The sequence below is a fragment of the Galeopterus variegatus genome, unplaced genomic scaffold, assembly GCF_000696425.1.
Source record: "Galeopterus variegatus unplaced genomic scaffold, G_variegatus-3.0.2 Scaffold778, whole genome shotgun sequence".
Classification (NCBI taxonomy): Eukaryota; Metazoa; Chordata; class Mammalia; order Dermoptera; family Cynocephalidae; genus Galeopterus; species Galeopterus variegatus.
The window spans coordinates 75,869-97,932 of NW_007726889.1; the positions used below are offsets into that span (position 1 = coordinate 75,869).

General features: G+C 37.2%; 2 protein-coding genes across 3 annotated transcripts in view; both read left to right on the top strand.

Moving 5' to 3' along the window:
• FRG1 (FSHD region gene 1) overlaps window positions 1-11,791 on the top strand; it is a 30,473-nt gene extending 18,682 nt beyond the window's left edge. Inside the window, exons 5-9 of one of the 2 annotated variants that reach the window (XM_008572380.1) lie at window positions 1,776-1,890; window positions 4,423-4,527; window positions 7,884-7,975; window positions 8,481-8,591; window positions 11,708-11,791. In XM_008572380.1, coding sequence (XP_008570602.1) covers window positions 1,776-1,890; window positions 4,423-4,527; window positions 7,884-7,975; window positions 8,481-8,591; window positions 11,708-11,750 — 466 coding nt within the window. In that variant the 3' untranslated portion in view covers window positions 11,751-11,791. Of the gene's footprint in view, window positions 1-1,775; window positions 1,891-4,422; window positions 4,528-7,883; window positions 7,976-8,480; window positions 8,592-9,788; window positions 10,135-11,707 lie in introns of those variants that run through there. The other variant, XM_008572381.1, reaches the window with a different exon arrangement.
• Window positions 11,792-11,836: 45 nt separating this feature from the next.
• The window catches only part of ASAH1 (N-acylsphingosine amidohydrolase (acid ceramidase) 1), a 55,313-nt gene continuing 45,085 nt past the window's right edge, over window positions 11,837-22,064 (top strand). Inside the window, exon 1 of the mRNA XM_008572379.1 lies at window positions 11,837-11,893. Coding sequence (XP_008570601.1) covers window positions 11,837-11,893 — 57 coding nt within the window. The remainder of the gene's footprint in view (window positions 11,894-22,064) is intronic.

Consider the following 22,064-nt stretch of genomic DNA (forward strand, 5'->3'; position numbering starts at 1 on the left):
GCTCTTACATTAATTATTTCTTTCCATCTACTAATTTTGGGATTAGATTATTCTTGTTTTTCTAGTTCTTTGAGGTGTAACATTAGGGTGTTTATTTGAAGTCTCTCTGTTCTTTTCATGTAAGCATTTATTGCAATAAACTTATCTCTTAGTACTGCTTTTGCCTATCCCACAGGTTTTATATGATATGTATGCATTTTCATTAGTTTCAAGAAATTTTTTTATTTCCTGTTTAATTTTTTCTTTGACACATAGGTCATTGAGGAACATGTTGTTTAATTTCTATGAATTTGTATAGTTACTGAAGTTTCACTAGTTAAGTGATTTCTGGTTTTAATCCATTCTGGTCTGAAAAGATACTTGAAATGATTGCAATGATTTTAAATTTGTTGAGACTTGATTTGTGACCTAACATGTGGTCTGTTCTGGAGAATGTTCCATTTGCTGATAAGAAGTAAGTATATTCTGTAGTTGTCAGATGAAATGTTCTATAGATATCTGACAAATGCCATTGGTCTAAAGTGTACCTTAAGTCCTGTGTTTCTCTGTTGATTTGTTGCTTATGTGATCTGTCCAGTGTTGAGAGAGGGGTGTTGAGGTCCCCACCTGTAATTATATTGGGGGTCTGTCTCTCTCTTTAGGTCTGATAGTGTTTGCTTTGTATATATAGATGCTCTGGTGTTGGGTGTGTATATATTTCTGATTGTTATGTGTTCTTACTGGATAGATCTCTTTGTCATTATATAATGACCTTTTTTATTGTTTTTGATTTAAGAGCATTATTTCTATCAATCATTTGAAAGTCTGTTAAGTATGGTGAAGAACTTTTAAAGAATAAAAGCAGAGGAAGAAAAAAATTAATAGACACAAACTTTTTTAAAGTTATGAACAGAAAGAAACCATTTTAAACAAATGAAATAGGCAAATGAGGAAAATGTTGCATCAACCATAACAGAAAATGAGTTGTTCTTCTTATGTGTATATGGAATTTATAATATTAATGACCCCAATAGAAAAATGGGCCCCATCACAAAAATGGACAAGGAACATAACCAAATAACTTAAAAACTAAAAAGAAAAAGAGAAGGAATACAAATGTCTCTCTAATAATTAAAATGCAGATTATATAGGATACTGTTTTTTCCATATCAGATTTTCCAGTATAAAAAAAAAAAAAGAGGCATAATGCTAAAAAAACAAAAAAAAAAAGTCTACAGTAAAACAGTTACTCTCCTAGTTAGAGATGAGAGTGTTAAGTTGGTAAGCTTTTTCTGGAAAGCAGTTCAACAGCATGTAATTGGAGCTTCAAAGCTGATACCCTTCAATTTAGTAATTTCCCTTCTAGGAATCTCTTCTAAGAATACATCAGCAATTTTATGTACAGAAAAGATATCAGCAGGACTATTTATAATAGAAAAAATAAATCTTAATGTATCTATAATAGAACATTATATATTTATTAAAAGTAGTATATTTGAAGAATAATGTACTTGGAAAATGTTCGCTTTTTAGTATGTAATATAAGATACTATATAATGCTTATATTATCAAGCAGAATATAAAATTGTGTGTGTGTGTATGTATACATAACTGCACTGTTTAATATGGCAGCAGTTAGCCACAGGTGGCTTTTAAACACTTGTAATACATCTAGTCTGATTTATATACATACATATATATATACACACATGCATGTTCTCACACATAGTTTTATGTTTCACATTTAATTTTCTTTCTCTTGGTTTTTAATATTTATCTATTTTTTTAATCTGAAGAATTGCCTTGAAATCTGGCTATGGAAAATATCTTGGTATAAATTCAGATGGACTTGTCGTCGGGCGCTCGGATGCAATTGGACCAAGGGAACAGTGGGAACCAGTTTTTCAAGATGTAAGTGCTATTATTGTTTATAAAAGCTTCCTGCTGGCGTAAGAGAACACTAACAGTGAGAGCGTGTTTTCTTAAAACACAAAAGAAAAAAGTAGGGTGTAATAATGTATATTAAATTTCAGAAAAAAAATGAAATAACCTTAAAAAGATCTCAAAAGATAATGCAACAAGAATTGCAGTAGTACTTTTGCCCACCATCATTTCTGTATACCCTTGGTACCTAGCTGTGGGTCTCTCTTATTTTTTATTAAAGAACCAGGACTCTGTAGATAATCGTTAATTTTAACTCTTGGGATAGTCAAACTGGATAGTTCAGCACTATCTTCTTCTTAGCAGAAATCATGGATGCTTTCAAAAACGTTAGGGACTGTAGTAAGAGGACAGTAGAGCAAGCTAAGAGGATGGCCACTGACCAAGTTGTAACAATTTGTGCATAAAATAATAAATAATAGTGATTATGGTTCATTGAAATAAATTTAGTGTATAAACCTCTTTGAGATTATAATGAAGCTCAAACAGGAAAACAAATAGTATACAAAAAGACAGTTTTAATACAAAAGAAGGATTACTATATTAATTTTTATTAATGCGAGTAAGTAGTCAGTTTGCAATATATGAATATTTTAAGTCTGTGTTTGTTGATATGGAATACATAATTCCTCTTTCTATTTATGCAAGCAGTAAAGATTGAACCCCAAAATATGCGAGAGCTAAATAGTCTCCAAAAAGTAGATGCTATTTCAAGAACAGTAAGGACCAGTGGACAGCAACTAGAGCAACCAAGTAAAAGAGAAGTTCAGTAGTTGAGAAGCACCATACAGGCTTAGCATCCCTAATCTGAAAATCCAAAATTCAAAATCCTACAAAATCCGAAACTTTTTGAGTACTGATGTGATGCTCAAAGAAAATGCTTAAACTCATTTCCTCATCCCCTAGGATAAAAATTCCTGAGTCAAGTGATTTTCAGACTATTTTGATCCCAACCCCGAAGAAGTACATTTTACATTGCAGCCCAATACACACATATATAACTAAAGCAAGAGTTTTATTTAACAGTACGTATTTATCTATTTGTTATACACTCTGATATTTTCTGTTCTACTTTACCTCTTTTCTTATGTCTATTTTTTTTTTTTCAGTACTAGCCAGGAACCCCTAGATTGATTTCATGCTTACTAATGGGTTACAACCCCTTCTAGATGATCATACTAATTTATAATGAGATACTTATAATAAAAATTATACCAACAGAATAGGTCAGTATATCATATGGCCAGATGTATTAGATATTACCAGCGGTATAGAACTTTAAGAAAGTTTATTTCATTTTATTTTTAGGAGAGACACTAAGTTTTAAAGCTTTAATGAATGAGAGACTTTATTGTAACAAGTAAAACTGTATCGGAAAAAGGGATTCAGCTGAATGATCAACAGCACAGATTTAAATCACCTTCAACCATACAGCCATATCCCAGTGCTCACCAAGAGTCACCAAGGGATAGACAACCCAGTCCCTGCCACAAATGAGAAATCATATGTGGGAGCTAAGAGAGAAAGAAGGAAGGAAAGAAAGACCACAGTGCTGCGTTGAACTTGCAGAGGGAGAGAACATACCCAGGAATACAAAGTGGAGTGGGGGAAAGGCAGATGGGGAGGGGGGTCGGGGATAGTTGGGTGGGGGACACGGGTTATAATCACAACTTGTGGTAAGAGGCATGCTGCCAGTATCAATCTAGCCATCACATCTTGGGCACGAGTGGTGACAATCAGCTTTGTACTCCATGAATATTCATAACAAAAAAAAATGCATATAAAACAAAGAAATCAAATCAGATTCGTGATATTAGCACTTTTCTAACTGGATATGAGATAAGATTATTAATAAATTTTGTAGTTATTTTATTTGTGAATATTTTGTCTGATGTTTAAGGTATTCCAAGTTTTCCAAAAGAATCAACCAAATACAAATTGTAATTAAATCTTAAATTTGTTAAGGGAATTTAATTAATCAAATTTATAATCCAGGTTTATGTAGACAAGAAAATGTTTCCAAAGTTTCGTTGAATAGAAATCAGTGTAATATATCAAGTATTAAACAATTAAAAAGAGTATGAATGTTTTGTTCCACACACAAAAGTCCCTCAGACGTGATTATTAAATTCACAGACAACAAAGGCTAGCTTTTGTACAATATCTTTTTATATTTTCTAATTATGGAGTTAAACTGAACTAAATATCCCCATTAGATCTTTTAGGCCACAGGAAACAATTCTAGCCTATTTCATCTGGTTAGTACTTAGTCCTACTAGAAGAATATACTAAAAATGTTTATTGTGGTAATCTTTGAGTAGTAAGATTATAGGAGATTTTGGGGTTTTTTCCTGGGTTTTTTTTTGGGGGGGGGGTATTTTTCAGGTTTTCTCCAAATTATTTTTCCTGATTTTAGAACCAGGGAGAAAAAGTTAATTTACTCTATTTCTTCTGCAGGTATTCTCATAGCTCTATTTTTTCTTGGTATTTTGTTTTATTTAGGGGAAAATGGCTTTATTGGCCTCAAATAGCTGCTTTATTAGATGCAATGAAGCAGGTGATATAGAAGCAAAAAGTAAAACAGCAGGAGAAGAAGAAATGATAAAGGTAATCATGACATTATTCTGTAGACTAATAAATGTTATATACGTGATGTGACTCCCTTTCTTTAAAATATTGAATTGTCATTTACTGTCATTTTAAAGACTTAATTAGTAGGTTTTTATAATTTGATGATCCAAATAGGCTTTATTTTTCATTGTAAATTCCATAATTGATGGGTTGTTTGCACAATGTAGTAGAGAAATTACTGTATCTACAAGCTACCTTGCTATTATCTCCATGTATTAGTGTCATTTCCTGAGTAGTTCCATGTGCTTTTTAAGCATGTTTTCTTTTTTTCTTACCCGCATTTTAAAATTTAATTTTTTCAATAGATAATGTATTCACATTCAAAATTTTTTAAATAAAAGATTGTAGAGACATACACCTCCCAGTGTTTACCTGTCTCCCATTTATCTTGTTCCTGTCCCTCCTCCTTTATTTCTATATCGCTTCTGGAAGTTTCTTTGTAAGCATGTGAACACATTTGTAATTTTCCACTTTCTTAAACTCTCTTGGAGATTTTTCCCCTATCAGTATGTATGTAGAGAGTCTCTCTCTCTCCCTCTCTCTCTCTCCCTCTCTCCTCTCTCTCCCTCTCTCCCCCTCTCTCCCTCTCTCCCTCTCTCCCTCTCCCTCCCCCTCCCTCCTACGCAGTATTCCATTTTAGGGATGTACCTTAATTTTTTAATCATTCTCTTATAGATGGAAATTTAGGTTGTTTCCAGTCTTTTCCTCTTACAAACAATGCTGCAGCACATAACTTTGAATGTGTATCATTTTGTAGGTGTACATGTGTATCTGAAGAGAAATTCCCAGAAGCAGAATTAAAGGGCCAAGGGGTATAAGCATTTGTGACTTTGTTAGATACTGCCAAGTTGCCTTTCATAGAGGTTATACTAATTTACATTCCTTCCAACATGTAAGAAAAAAGTTACTAGATTGTTTTGTGTTTGTTTAATACTTGAGCATCCATGATGCTAGTCACTATATAAAACATAAAAGTCACAGCAGAACTTCTAGGACTTTACTCCTCAAGTTTTTTATCTTTTTATGAATAGATGCAAGTCTTTACATGAGGAGAAATATGAAGCACATAAAATACTTATTTTTAATTTCATACCAGTCACAAAGCTGGAAATAAAAGTTCCTTATTCCAGGCTAAATTCCCTAACCCTACTCTTTGTTTTACTTCATTGTAAAAGTTATACAGACATCTTCATATCAAGGTAAAATTCTAAAAAAAATAAAAATAAAAACTGCAAGATAACTTACATAAATTAGGTAGTTAACTGGAATTTGATGAACGCCTTTAAGGCTTAATTTTTTAGACTTACCAAGGTCATTTGATCATCAGTAACAAACACCCACATGTTTCTAAAGAATAATGACCACCTTCTTGTCGCATTGTTTTCTTGGCATTCTATTTCAGTACTGAGCATTCTGAATCTTGCCTAATTTGTCTCTGCTAGGAATCACATGCTGCAGCTAGTCTGTTCCAAATTTGCTGTGTGCAGCACATTAGGGAGAGCCAGAGTGGAAAGCTATAAGAGGTGGGGGAAATGCCTTTTCTAAAATGGCCTTCATCCTTATAAATAAAGCATAAAAATCTATATTCACTTTTCTCTATTACCAGCATAATTTAAAAGCATCTATCAAATATATCTGTACATGCTTTGTGTTAGATTCCCATCATATATTTGATTTTATTTTTAAAATATTCTTGATTTTCAGAATATTTTTATAGCCTTTTAGTATTCCTTGAAAAATATTGCTGATCTTTTTAAATGAGAATGATAATACCACTAACTCTTTATTTCATCATCTGGAGTTGGTTCATGGAGAAAGAAATACCATTCTAGAAGACAGCATAGGAATTAAAATTTTTAGTATATTTTCCGTAGTTTCTCAAAAGGCCTTTGTACTGCTAGTAGTCTCAAATAATTTCAGTCTAGATATTCTTGTCTTGTATTTTGAAAAGTGAAATTTTAGACATAATGTTTTTTAACTATATAAACATAAAACTAAACCAAGTAGCTGCATTCACTTTGCTGAATTCAGCACATGCATTGTCATCTTTAATATTCATAATGCCCCTGTAAGTTAGCTATTAGTGTGTTAACTTTACAGACAAGGAAGCAGCCTTTGACCCTCACATCCTCACCTGTTTTGATCAGTCACTTCACGAGAGTCACACAGCTAGATATGGTAAAGACAGGATGTGTACCTAGGCCCACCTGACTCCAAAAGCTGCTCCTATAGTCCATACCACACTGCTTCTCAGGAAACAGATCATAAGGAAAATGCTGATGGATTCCTGACTGACTTATATTTAATTTTATTTATTTATGTTTAAATTTATTGTATCATGTTTAAATTATTTTTCACTTGGATTTCACTATAAAAGTGTGTTATTGAAGACAAAAAATGCAGATACTCATACAGGCTCAATACTTTGCACTTCCACAGAGAAATACACTCTGTTATGTTTATCATTAATTACAGCAGTACTCATCAAATTTCTCTGGATCTCTTTGGATAGTCAAGTACCTGGAAGCTATGAGCAGTGATTATCCAGGACTCTTTCCCCTTGATATTTACCTTGTAGGCTCTGCTAGTCTGTGTCAGTCATCTACCTTTATGCCCTGGCCTTAGCTACCAAAACAGAGATCCCTCCTATCAGAAGTAGTGCTGTGTCACAAGCCCTAGCCAGGAATGTTCCCAGGTCTTCTAGGACCCTCTAACCAAAACTGTCACACACATATCATTAGCACAAACACGTTATTAGTCATAACTTTCTAAGCAATCTTAGAATTGGACTCTGGGTCACAGAGATCACTTTGGAGAAATGGTTCCTTTGGGTTGCAAATTGCTAGTTCCACAGGGAATCCTAATTGCTGTGTCTGGGTGTGTAATAGTAAATATCTGTCAGAATTTACGAGGATATAAGGAAGATTTAAAAGGGGTGGATTCTAATTAAGTAAAAATAAATTTTATTATGTTAAAAGTTTTAATATATTTGGTAATAGTTTATGCAAAATAAAATAGTTACTATCTCAAGCTCTCAATCTGATAAAATGAACACTATCTACCAGGGATAATTTGATTCTAGTGTATTTGCTTTGAGGCCAAAATTAAATTAGTGACATTATTGCTTAATTGCTCACCAGGATCTGATCTGAAAAATATTTTTCAAATACTTTTCTCTTTAGTGTTTCTAACACAAGGTTCTTTTTCTAAATCTAATTGCTAGGTTGTTTTCCTCTTTTGCATAAGAAATCACCTAGGATGTTCTTGTATAATAAGTAGGGAAGGGGGAAGATAAATGTATAACCTGTTGAGTTCTCATCTTCGATATCCAGATTAGGTCCTGTGCTGAGAGAGAAATCAAGAAAAAAGATGACATCCCAGAAGAAGACAAAGGAAATGTAAAACAGTGTGAAATCAATTATGTGTATGTATTCTCCTTTTATACCTACAGATTTGACATGAAGTGCTTCTCAAGGCATTTTTAAAATAAAATATGTGGAGGACAAGAAGAGGCAGGCAGTATAATGCAGACTCTAGGACAAAGCGCTGAGTTGAATCCTTTTCTCAAGACTTCAGTTTTCCTAATTGTCCTGCTGGCTCTCAAAGCTAAAGTCACTTGGGTTAGTCAGTTCTCCCTGTTCATTAATAGAATTGCTATAATACCAACAAAGTGCTATTTCATGGCCAGGACACGGGGAACTCCAGCCAGCATTCCCTGGTAGAAGTGGGGCTTTGTAGCGCCGTTCATACAGTGGCCCTCTTGATGTTGGGTAGCAGAGGTCACCTTTGTAGTGGAAAACCCATAGGTTATTAAAGAAATACAATTAGATTTTTTAAATAGGTGAAAAAAACCTTTCACAGTAAGTTCATCAGTAAACATGTACAATCAAAGTTTGAGATATTTTTCAATGAAGACATTTTCTTTACAGAAAGAAATTTCAGAGCTTCCAAGACCATAAACTTAAAATAAGTAAAGAAGACAGTAAAATTCTTAAAAAGGCTCAGAAAGATGGGTCTTTGCATGAGATGCTTTTGGACAGGTAATATAAATTTACTTATTTCCAACTATTTTCAGTAGGCAATAGAAGTGGTGTGTATAAAACCAATGTTCCTTTTAAATTGCTGTAGTTTTCAAATTTTTGTCTTTATTTCTAATTTGTAAATATGGTAATATTATCTAGAAAGAACATCATAAGTCTGCAAAATGTTGCCAAGAAAGAATATCTAAAAATTATATCTAGATTCTAAGTATTTATATACTTTATTATAAGAAATTCAGGTTTGGCTATAACTGCTTCATAAATTTATTTACATGTAACTATTAGACTGAGTTAAGAAGAGGTATTTTGACTAAAGTCAAAATTCTGTGGATTCTGTTAGAGTACTGCAGCTTCTTAAAAATGAGATAAAAATTGATCAGTTAAAAATAAGTAAGTATAAATGTTAAATAAGTGAAATTGAAGTAGTTTTTTTAAGTTAGATTCAGAAGCATGCATGATATTTATCATAGTACATTATTAATATTTATTTATTACTATTTTATTTAGATGAGTAACATCCTAGGTTTACAAAATAGAAAAATAGGTAGAGAGGTTTAGTGGTGAGCTTACAACTATAAATCAAGTTTAAGTGCCGGATTGAAAGAGAATTTGGTAATCTCCAGCTAGTCATTCAAGTCCTAGGTTGCAAAATTACTCTTAACCTTTCTTAACATTACTTGATATGCTTAATAGTATATTTCTTGTTAACTAGTTGGTAAAGTTCTACCTGAATTCAGTAATGATGTAAGAATTTTTTCCAGCCGAGCAAATTATTTTGTTTCTAGTTCTAAGAAATCATAAGAGGATATAAAATATAATCAGGATATGTACTCTAAAGTAGATTAAGCTCTGTATCCTTTAACTTTTATCACTTGTAAAAACACAGCATTGCCACCCTGTTTAATTAGAAATTTAGGGCACGCTTAAATTCAGAAGTAATTAAAATTGCTATTGTGGATTGAAAAAGCCCTTAGGCAATATTTGTTAAATATTAGGAAACAACTGTCATAAGATTAGAATCCATTTTGTATAGAAACAAAGTTGAAAAGTAAAATTTTAATGAAATAATGTGTTATATTATAATAAGATAAATTGAACACACAATTCCTAAGCATGAGTTTTATATTTAGTAGCAGTGGACATATAAAGCATGTTTTACATAGATTAATTTTTATTATTTGTCTTTTGTTTGAACAGGAGAGCCAAACTGAAAGCTGATAGATACTGCAAATAACCGGGATTTTTGTTTCTGTCTTATCTTTTTGTTTTTTTCTGAATAAAATATTCAGTGGAAGCGCTTTTACAGAATTCTTGGGCTGTTATGGAATTATTGCTCAACTAGTAGTTGTTGGTTTAATTTCTTAGTTTTTAAGATTAATCAAGTTTAATCTTGATTAGTAAAGAATGTACTTTTTAGTCAACTGTAGTGTTTCATGTAGAAATGAAATTTAGAGTACACACTTCAAGTACCAGAGTTTTTTCTTCTCTGGATTTCCTGTCATAAAGCATGAAGTGCTGCTCTGATAAACTGATGTTTCCTGTGCTGCTTGTGGACTCTGTCTTATTGCTTTACAGACTGACTTTGCATGGTACAATAGATGCTTAATCAGTACCTTTAAAAGGAAATTAGAAAATTCATCAATCAACAAGCCTTTGATTCTACCTCTTAATACTGCCCAAATCACAGACGATTCAAACAAATAACAGAACAAGGGGGCTGGGCAGAGAAAGAAATCAACTGTTAGGCAGTGGACATTACAAAAGAGGGACGAAGCTCAGAACAGACCAAGAGAGGAATACTGGGGAATTTCCCTAATTAGGACAGTTTAGCCACAATGGATATGCACGTAATGCTTTCGTCCTCACTTGTGGGATGGGACGGGGGCTGTTAAAAAGGTTCAGACACTTAGTGTTGCCAAGGTCTGCTTTGCCAAGGCCTGTCTCTTTCTGAGTTCCTGAACACAGTGTTCCAGATGTCATCTAATTCCAGGGAGTGTTCCAAATTCAGGTTGCATATCAGGTGCCTGGATTCCACCACAGGATTGACATTGGCTCAGGCATCTGTGTGTTTTTAAAATTCCACATTGAATCCCATGCACAACTAGGACTGAGAACTTGCCTAACCTGCCAGACCCTATCTAGTTCTAGCTTTTATATTCCATCTGTCACCACATCTAGAGTTACTTGGCCCCTCTACAAGCAGGGTAGCTAAGCTATGAGTACCAGCCTTGTAAATGGCTCTTGCCATAGGTCTCGCCCCAACTAGGCACTTCAGTTCCAATAGCCAGTGTTCTCCTGTCTTGTGTTCTTCTTCTTCTGACCCCTGGATTGGGAACATCCTTACTACTATGACCCCCAAAGCAGTGGTTTTGGAAAGTCTGGTTTTCCGCCAGAAGCTATCTTGCCTCCCAGGGGGATGTTTCACAATGTCTGGAGATATTTTTGGTTGTCATATCTGGCACTCAGTGCTACTGGCATCCAGTAGGTAGAGGCTGGGGATGCTGCTAACAATTCTATCATGCCCAGGACAGCCCCCCACAACGAAGGGTTGTCCAGCCCCAAATGCCAAGATTGTGAAACCTCCGCAAGGACTTGGTCTATTTCTTGCTTTTGCTAGCTCCCAACCCCTAAAAATAATAACAAATTTATACACATAAGAATTGCCTAGAGGACCTGTAGATTTCCAATACAGATTTCCAAGATCTACCCTAGAGATGCAGGCTTAACAAGTCTAGAGCTGGCCCCGAGAATTTGCATTTTAACAGTATTCCAGATAATTCTGAAGCAAGTGATGTGAACCACACTGTGGTGAACACTGCCTTCAAGAGATTAGAGTCTTGCTTTCAAACACTAGCTTGGTACTTGAGACCATCTGCCTGCTGACTGATTTCTCTGGAATGAACATTCTATCTGCCTACATTTTTTTTCTTTTTTTCTTTTTTCTTTTTTTTTTTTTGCCAGCTGTCTGGTACAGGGACCCAAATCCGTGACCTTGTGTTACCAGCACCACACACTCCTAAGGGAGCTAACCAGTCGGCCTCTGTCTGCCTGCATTTCTGAACAGATGTATGTTCCTGAATTCCTTGTCAATCTCGCTCACCCTCCTATTCCTGCAGTTCCTGCCCCATTCCAGTGAGCAGAAGTAATTACAGATCCTGACAAGAAGGTGCAGATTAAAAACAGGCATTGCCTGCCCTCATGGAGTTTATTCACCCGTGAAGGAAGACAACAAACGCAGATGACAGATGCTGCTTCCCTGTGTTTCTCATCGCACTGTATACACCCCACGTCACAGCGCTCAGGTCAGTGTGGGAGAGTGGCAGAGGTTAAGAATGAATGCATCTAAATACTGTCGTCTGGTCCACATTTTTCCATCTTGTACACAAGGATATCATGAGAAATTTTGTTTAAAACGCTACTAAGATACATTCTGGCCAAACATTCCCCAGATTTACCAGTCTAGTAATCTTATCAAAAATAAGATTATATAACATAAAAGCTCTAATCAAAGAAAAAGCTCACCACACCCCTTCCTATGTTGACACCTCACATTTTTCAGATTAGACCATTTTATCACCTCCAAATTGCTATTAAACATCTGGTCATTCACTCCTAGAATTTCCATTTGGTTCTTTTTTTATTGTTACAGTTTATTTTTCTCTTCTGCAATTTCCTATCTATTTATTACATTTTTTTTTTTTTTTTTTTTTGGTATTGGGCAGAGTTATAAGAGCTACTTTAAAAATTCATGTCCACTAATTCCAACATTTGGGTCATATTGGGGTTGTTCTCCATTAATTGCCTTTCTTTTGAGTATGTTTCTTCATATGTCTGATATACAGTCCCCAACTTAAAATGGTTCGACTTTACAATGGTACAAAAGCAGTACGCATTCAGTAGAAACTGTACATTTGAGCACCCACACAACCGTTCTGTTTTTCACTTTCAGTACAGTGTTCAATAAATTACATGAGATATTCAACATTTTATTGTACGATAGGCTTTGTGTTAGATGATTTTGTCCAACTATAGGCTAATGTAAGTGTTCTGAGCACATTTAAGGTAGGTTAGGCTAAGCTATGATGTTCAGTAGGTTAGGCGTATCAAGTGCTTTTTTTTTCTTTTTATCTTTTTTACTGACCGGTAACGGGATCGCAACCCTCGGTGTCGCGCCCGTACCAGGGACCGGCAACGGGATCGCAACCCTCAGTGTTGCGCCCGCACCGCGCTCAGCCAGTGAGCAGGAACTGGTCTCCACATGGGATCCGAACCCTCGGCGGGAGCGCCGCTGCACTCTCAAGCAGCACACTCTCCAGTGCGCCACCGGGCCGGCCCTCAAGTGCATTTTTAACTTTGGATATTTTCAACTTATAATGGGTTTATCAGGATATAATCACATTGTAAATCTAGTAGCATCTGTAATTGGATTGTATCCTTGAACACTGTAGAAACTGGATTTTGTTTTCTTCTGAAGAAGAATTTTGATTTTTTCTTTGTTTAGTAAACAGTTAATTTGGTTGATCTCAAGCTCCAAATTCTGTCTCCTCTCAGTGGGCAATGGTGAAATCTCTCTTCAGTTCTTGTTTTATCTGGGCTGCCTGAAGCGAGCCCCATACATGTGGAGTTCAAGGATCAGTATGAGAATTGGGCATTGTGGTTCCCCTCTGTGGCTCTCTCCTTTTCAGGATTTCCTCCCCACTTCCCATTCATTGGTCACTCTGAAGTCTGTCTTCTGAATCCTCAACTCGTAAAGACTTCAGGCTTTTATATGAGTTTTCATGGCCCTTAGTGGCACTGACTGGGACCTGCCCTACAATGTTAAAAAGAAGTTAAAAATACAGTTTCCTTCTTAACAGAGTTAACTCCTCTCTAGTTTCTGTCTGCTTTTGGTCACTCTCCACTACCTTCAGATAATTTTTTTAAATATTTTGTCTAATGTTTAATTTTTTGTGTGTAAGAGGGTTAGTCTAGTACATGCTACTCCACCTGCTCAAACTCTGACAGTTCCTTGTCCTCTCCTCCCCAGATGGAGTACCTGGGCTTTCCTAGATAACAGCTTCATAACTCTTAACATCCTACCTCAAGTAAATAAGAAAATCATTAAAATAAATACATTCATACATCCTAAAAATAGGCCTGAATTCCTAAAATGGACTCGTTAAACCAGATGACCCAGTACCACCCAAACAGCATGGAGTTCCTGAGTCAGCCCTCACGTAGACTATCATCAGTCCGTGGCTTATCTTTAACTCACTGCTGCAGGAATTTTATTTACAAGGTTATCCTAAACTCTAATGACAACAAAAAACATACTAAAATATGCTAGCTTAATACCATGTTTTATAAACCAAATTATTATGACATGGTAGTTTTCATATTGGGTTGAAAGACGTGGAAAATGGCTTTCTCTTCATGGTACTGTTCTTTTGCGGTATGTCACAATCAAAGATAATCACTTGAGCTGCTTAATGCAGGAAAGCTCCATTGTAATTGTTTTTTTTTTTTTATGGTGCTGCCATTTATTGAGACCAAGAATACAGAAGCAAGGGCACATTTATTTGCCTCCGAAGATATGTTTCCACTGCACTAGGTAGACTTTCTCTCTTATAAAGGAGGCCTGCAGATGGAAAACTGAAAAATGTGACAAGCCTCTCCAGAGTGCACCGCTTCCTGATATGATTCATCTCTTGATGAGGTTAAAACCTCTTAGAGAGTACAATACTGTGTTAATCTAATCTAATAGCCACACAAGCAACTGAGTAAAAATGGACTTTTACTGGTGGAAGGAACACAAGTCATGGAAAAGAGCCCTAGATTCACTGCTGATGGGAGAGCAATCATGCTTTTGTTATCAAGGCACTGAAGACTTACAAACTGGTAACTTTCAGATAAACAGTGGAACTAAGCTTTTTTCCCCAAATAAATTAATAAAATTCAATATTGTTTCACTCGCTATGTTCATTAATAGCGGTGGAGCTTAATCCTCCCTTGCTACTTCTGTTAGTACAGTGAATTTCCATGGAAGTATTTTCAGAGAGCTCAGGCCTCCTCCTAAAGGAAAATAAGGATCAGTTCTTGCAACAACCCAGGGAAATGAACTGCTCCAGCTGGTTCAAGGGAATGCCTGGAGAGACAGACAGAAACTGGAAGAAGATAAAGCTTTCACTTAAAAACCTACTCTGATGTTTGTGGTAGGTGTTTGGCAAGTCTTTGAGGAAATTAATCTAAGGAGAATGGACCAACTTTGGGTATTTCTCCAAGACCTCCGATCTTTAGAAAGGGATGACGGATGCAGTCGTCTACAAAAAGTTCTAATTGTAGGGCCGGCCCGGTGGCGCACTGCTATAGTGCGCCGCTTGGGAGTGTGGTGGCGCTCCCGCCGAGGGTTCGGATCCCACATACAGACCGGTTCCTGCTCACTGGCTGAGCGAGGCGCGGGAGCAACGCCGAGGGTTGCGATCCCGTTGCCGGTCCTGGTCCGGTACGGGGGTGACACTGAGGGTTGCGATCCGTTGCCGGACACGGAAAAAGACAAAAAGAAAAAGAAAAAAAAAAGTCCTAATTGTATTATTCGACAGTATGGAAAGAGCTGGAATTTAGCATGTCTAGCCTGACCGTAGAGCTGCTCTAAGCTCCATAGGATTCATATCTCCAGAACAGAACATTTGATCACCTGATTCCTGCTCAAGAGCCCCAGATCCCTGCCATTCCCAATCATCTTCAGAAGCTGCAGAGAGAAGGACAGGGTCCCAGGAAGCCTGTTGATTCACAGGTTCCAGGTGTCACCTGGTTGGGAAAAGCCCTGAGAACAAGCAACTACCCCGGTTTTGCCCACTCTCCCTCCACAGGGCAGTGAAGGCAAAGGCCTCCCTCCTTCTCACATTCAGTGCCTTATGGGATCAGGCCCTAGGAGCCCAGTTCTGCACCTGATCCAGCAAAGAAACACACTCTCCAGGCTGAACTTTACCTGCCTGAAGCTCACTGCTTCTCTCGTGCACTGAGCCCCCACTGAGGAAAGTAGAGTCGTCCAGCCAAGACTGAGAAAGGGGGTAGCCTGGACCTCCATTATAATTTTTTCAGGCTTTCAAATGTTGAAATTCATTTCATTTCATGAGAACATTAGAAACAAAATGAAAAAAAGAATGATTGCATACCTTTCTGGCCCTTTCCTTAGCCACCTATTTAGTTTTTGTAAAAGTGCATATTTCATTAAGAGAGCTTGATGGTGTTAAGGCAGATCTTGCTTTTGGGTATTTCTTGTGTACTATAACTCCAGGGAAATCTCTGGCACTGTATGGTGTGTTTCTGTTTAATTTATGCTGGTGGAGTGTTGCTCTTAAATATTACTTAGGCTTATTTTCTATGATGGAGAAAAAATAAGCCTCTTTCCATTTACCCATATGTTCCATCACTGACTTTGTATGTCATAAAAAATATATATATATTTTTTAGAGTGTGTAGTGAGGACTTACAAATTAAAATGTGCAGTGGTTACATTTCTCACAGTGTTTTGTAAAGCTAGTGAGGTTTTGCAATCCTGTTTTGAGTGCTGCTGCTAGGGAAGAAGGAGCATAGCACTACTTGTCTGTGTTTACAATTTGCCATCATGTAATTTCCTAAGTTTGGTCCTTGGATACTCAGTGCAATTCTAAGAAAGAAAACAAAGAAAAAAGAGCACATCTCTTTATTTCTTTAGAAGAGTGGAAATTTAAACATAAGTAAACTCCAAGACTATGACTATGTAACTTTAGTTCCCTAACTGCCACCTGACAAAATTAAGTTGTAAAGCTGCAGTCAAACACATAGAAAAGAAAGAAAACAAAAACAACTCAACACTTTAAGCTTCTAATCTTTTATTTATTCTTTTTCTTTATTATCCCTGCTGCTAAATATATTCTCCCAAGGAATTTTTTTAATCTGATGCCAGAAAAAATCCAAGGATATACCTAGGTTCGGGAGAACCTATAGTTAAGATAATAGCTTAGCAGAACTCCAGCATTCATTCAGTCTGAGGCCACCTGGTTATGTAAAATGGCTATCTAAAGCATGGTGACCAGTTTGGAAAGGACTAGTTGGACATTAGACCAATCTAGGCTGATCTATGGCTTCTTGGCCCATATATCCTTCTTTAGATCAGCTTTAAAGCAGAACAGCAGGAACTGTTTGAATACATTCCTTCCTATTGTTCTTTAGAAAAATAATTTCCCCAATTGCCTACAGAAACAACATTTTTGCATGTTCCCTTGTTCTTCATTTTTAGCCCAGAAATCTTCTCTAGAAGACCTTCTATATATTCAACCTCTCACCTTTCCTCCTATTGTTACCCACTTTTCTTTATCCGTGTTCCTTTTACTACCACATCACCCCACACCAGTGTGCTCTTTCCACAACAATAGAAAAATGGGCAAAGTCTTAAGCATTAGGCAGAAGGGTAAACACAAATTTCCAATACACAGATTTCCTCCTGACTCTTCCATGAAAATGCCCTTCTGATTTTTTCCAAGCTGAATCAGCTCTCATTCCAGGCACCCAGAGTTAGAGAATCATGGCCCCAAGTGCCAGTTTTGAAACTCCCCACTATTTCCACCCATCAACTTAGGCTTTGAAGCACGTGCCATCCATGCCCAGCACCTACAACTCTGCATTGACCTTCCTGGGTGTCCTGGACCTGCTTGAAACTGGGCTCGTTGTCTTCCTTTTCATAGAGTCTCCCATGCTCGTTTTCAGTGACTTCAGTATCCACACTATTGCCACCTTACATTTACCTGCTTCAAAATTCTGTCTCTTTGCTTCCTCTCTCACCATGTGATCTGCTTATACCTGTGGGCTGCCATTTTTCACCATAAATAGAAGCACCGTGGGGCCCACACCAAATGCAGCTGTCCCAGAATCATGAGCCAAATAAACCTCCCTTCTTTATAAATTACCCAGTTTCAGGTATTCTGTTACAGAATACCTGAAACAGAAATGGACTAATACAGAAAATTGGTACCAGAGAAGTAGGATATTGCTTATAAAAAATACTTGAAAATGTGGAAGCAGCTTTGGAACTGGGCATTGATGAGAGGCTAGAAGAATGCAAAGGAGCAGGTTAGAAAAAGCCTAGCTGCTGGTGGGAGTTTAGAAGACAAGAAAACTAGGGAAGGTTTAAAATGTTTTAGAGATGGGTTAAATGGTGGCAAGCAGAATGCTTCTGGAAATATGGACTATAAAGACCATTCTAAGGAGGTCTCAGATAGAAATGAGAAGAACTTACTGGACACTGGGGCAAAGATCACCCTTGCTATGACCTAGCAAGGAACTTGGCTGCATTCTGTTTATGCCCAAAAGTTTTATGCAGTGTGGAACTTCAAGGTGCTGACCCAGGGTATTTGGCAGAAAAAAATTCTAAACAACAAAGTATTAAGGAAGCTGCATGACTACTTGTAACAGCCTATGCTGAGTTATGGCAGAAAAGGCATGAGGTAAAGCCAGGATTTATAATTCAAAAGAAAGCAGGGTGTAAAGATTTGGAATATTTGCAGCCTGGCCATGTAGTAGAGAAATAGAGGGCATTTTCAGGAGAGCAATTCAGTGATGTAGCCCAGCAACAATTTGCTAAGCAGAAGAATGCAGAAGAGAAAAGGAGAAAAGACCATGAGGCATTTCAGAGATCTTGGAGGCTGTGTCTTCCATTACAGGCCCAGAGGCCCAGGAAGACAGGATGGTCTTAGGGAACAGGTCCAAGGCACCCTCCACAGGCTCTTTGCCCAGGGCCACTTTGGGAAGCTGCTCCCCACATCAGCACCCCAGCTGCTTCGGCTGCTCCCTCCATGGCTAAATTGCCCCAGGTGTGGCTGGACATGCAGCTTTGGAAAATACAAGCCAGAAGCCTTGGTGGTGTCCACGTGGTGTTAGGTCTGCAGGCTCACAGAATGCCAGAGCTGTGGAGGCTCGGGAGCCTCCGCCCCAATTTCAAAGGAAGTATGGAAAAGTCTGGGAGTCTAGGAAGCAATCTGTCACAGGGGCAGAGTCACTGCATAGAGCCTTCACTAGAGGAATGCACAGAGTAAATGTGAGGTCAGAGTTGCAGCAGAGAAACCCCATCAGCACCATGACTGTTGGAGCCGTGAGAGCAGTACCGCTATGGCGACCCCAGGTTTGTGGAGCTACAAGCTTGCAATGCCAGTCTGGGAGAGCTGAAGTATGGCCCAGGACCAGAAAAGCCATGCAAATGGAGATGCCCAAGGACTTGGAGGCCTAACCCCTGCACCAGCATGCACAGAACATCAAACATAGAGTTAATGCACATGATTCACCAGCTGTAAGACTTGATGCCTGCCTTGCTGGGTTTCAGACTTGCTTGGGACCTGTTACACCTTTCTTTGTCCTATTTCTCCCTTTTTGAATGGGAATATGTACCCTGTGTTTGCCCCATCATTGTATCATAGAAGTAGATAACTTGTGTTGATTTCACAGATGGGATTTTGAACTTTGGACTCTTGAGTTGAAACAAGACTTTGGGGATAGAATGAATGTATTTACCTGTGAGAAGGACATGAATTTTGGGGGTTGGGGGCAGAATAATATGGGTTGAATTGTGTCCCCCGAGTTTTAAGTCATTGAAGTTCAAGTCCCACTGTAACTGCTGAGGATGGGAAATTCTATTATGGTAATTGAACGGTGGGGTCTTGAAGAGGTGATTAAATTGATAGATTGATGGTGGTTGTGGACATGGTTCTGGGGGGCTTTAAAAGGAGAGCGCATGAGAGTCTCTTTCTCTCTCTCTGCTTCTGCCATCTCACAATGTGATATCCCATGTCGCTGAAGCCACCACCAAGGAAGACCTTCACCAGGTGTGTTCCCTGGACTTTTGACTTCCCAGCCTCAGAAACTGTAAGCAATAAATTTCATTTTCTTATGAATCAAAAAAAAAAAAATTCTGTCTCCTCAACTCAGCTGATCTTTTACTTCACCTTAAATTAAGTGCAGGCCAGCTAGGATATACATTTTGCTTTTGCTTTGCCTTCTTCCTAGATTGGAAATCCTCATTGCTAACTTTGGTTTTTGGTTTTTTGTTGTCGTCGTTATGAATATTCATGAGATACAAAGCTGATTGTCACCCCTCGTGCCCATGATGTGAGGGCCAGATTCATACTGGCAGCATCCCCATTACCACAAATTGTACTTGTACCCCATGTCCCCCACCCAATTATCCCCAACCTCTCTCTCCCTCCCCCTTTCCCTCCGACTCCACTTTGTAGCCCAAGGAATGTTCTCCCCCTCAGCAAGTCCACCACACTACTGTGGTCTTTCTTTCCTTCCTTCTATTTCTCTTAGCTCCCACATATGAATGAGTACATGCAGTATTTATCCCTCTGAGCTTTGCTTATTTCACTCAACATAAGTTTCTCCAGGCTCATCCATGTATTAAAGACTTAAGTATAAGACCTGAAACTGTAACATTACTAAGGGAAAGTATAGGCGAAACACTTCAGCAATGAGGTCTGGGCACAAACTTTATGAACATGAGCCCAAAAGCACAAGCTGTAAAAGAAAAAATAAACAAATGGGACTATATTGAACTAAAAAGCTTCTGCACAGCAAAGGAAACAATCAACAGAGTGAAATGACAACCTACAGAGTGGGAGAAAATTTTTGCTAACTGTGCATCCGACAAGGGATTAATATCCAGAATATATAAGGAACTCATCACTAACTTTGAATGAGCCTTCTGAAGCATCACTGTTTGTCCCTCTTACCCAGTGCACTTTTCATCTTTTTTTAAAAAGGTTTTGACATATACTTCCTCAGTTCCCAGCCATCTCTGTTATTATTACACTTAAGTATTTAATTTTCTTGCAGTTAGTGTTCTAAACTGAATAAATTATTAGCTTCTCAATACATTATCTAATAGTTATAAAGAGTTCATAGTGTATAAAGTATTATTTTTCAATACATTACCAATATTTTCTTACATAACAAATGTAAATATTACCTCTAAGAAATTCTACATCTTACCCAGTTACAACTGTAAACAGGGTTCTCCATTTTTTCTTTAATGTTAGAAAATTACTGATCAATTTGCATATGATATAAATAAGAAGTGAAGGATAAGCAGTCATCACACGTCTGAGAACACATTTACTATTCCTTCTGCTGTTCTGTTCCCACCCCAATCCCCCCAATTCTTGTAACTCATACCCAGGAGTTGGGAGAATGGTGTTCACAGACTTAACCATTTAACTACATAGCATCACAAGCTGATAAATACTAAATGCAATGACGTCTATTTTTCCCCTTTCCTGGGATTTCACATCTCATATCAAACCCAAGAGAAGTAGGAGAGTTTCACCTTGATTTCCCAAACCAGGGCTTCCACTTTCAGCAGTATGGCAGATTAGATACCATGAATGACATTCCTTATTGAAACAACCAATACACTGGATGAAATATTTTAAAATATCTTTTAAACACTACTTGTCTGGCACAAAAGTAAGGAACCTATTGATGCCAAACAAAAAAAAATCAGGAATTCTCAGAGGTGACTGGATACCAAAGCTAGATCTTACCTGAAAGATTCTGCCAAACTCTGGAGACTTCGAGCTTCTGCTTTGACAAGTGCCTAATATATAGGCAGGAGGAACCTGGACTCACCCAGGAGAGAACCTACGTATGACTACAGTGGGCTATACCTTCGAGGATGGTGAATGAGAAATCTTCCTACACGGAGGTGAGTAATAAAGAAATACTTTGTGTTTTACTTAGCACTGAGTGGGAGAAAAGGAAAAAAGATCTTTCCTGAGATGTGACCACAAGCTAGCTTCAGGTGGATTTGTGACCCCAAATTGCACTAATTCTAATTTAAAAAATAAAAACAAAAATACCTCAAGGAGAGAATTGAAAGTTATCTTAATTGGTTCTGTCTTTCTGACCTCAAAATAAATCCAACTAAAAAAATTCTATAGAAAATAAGCAGCTCACAGTCAAAATTAAAAATACATAGAGAAACGAGTCACCATTAGAAAGAAAAAAAAAAGAAACAACAAAGTAAAAAACATTGAATGTAGAATATTAAATTGCTATGCCTAATATATTGAAGAAATAATAAAAACCTAAGTCTGCATATAAGCAGGAAGTACAGATTGTAAAAAAAAAAAAACTTAAAAGGTTTGAGGAAAAATATAAGAACTTCAGAAAATAGAAAACAATTTAAAATTCACTGGGTGGATTAAACATCGGATTAGACACAGCCATGGCCAGCCACAAAAAAGAAAAGGAAAAAAAAAATTCAATGCAGCCAAAGAGAGAATTAATGAACTAGAAAATATCTGAATAAATGACCCCAAATACAGCTCACAGGGACAAGGAAAATATGGTGAAATAGTCAAGAGACTCAGAAAGTATAAGGACAATGTCTAATATTTGCCAAATTGAAGTATGAAATGGAGATAATAGAAAGACTGGGAAAGAGGTAATAGAGGTAACAGCTGA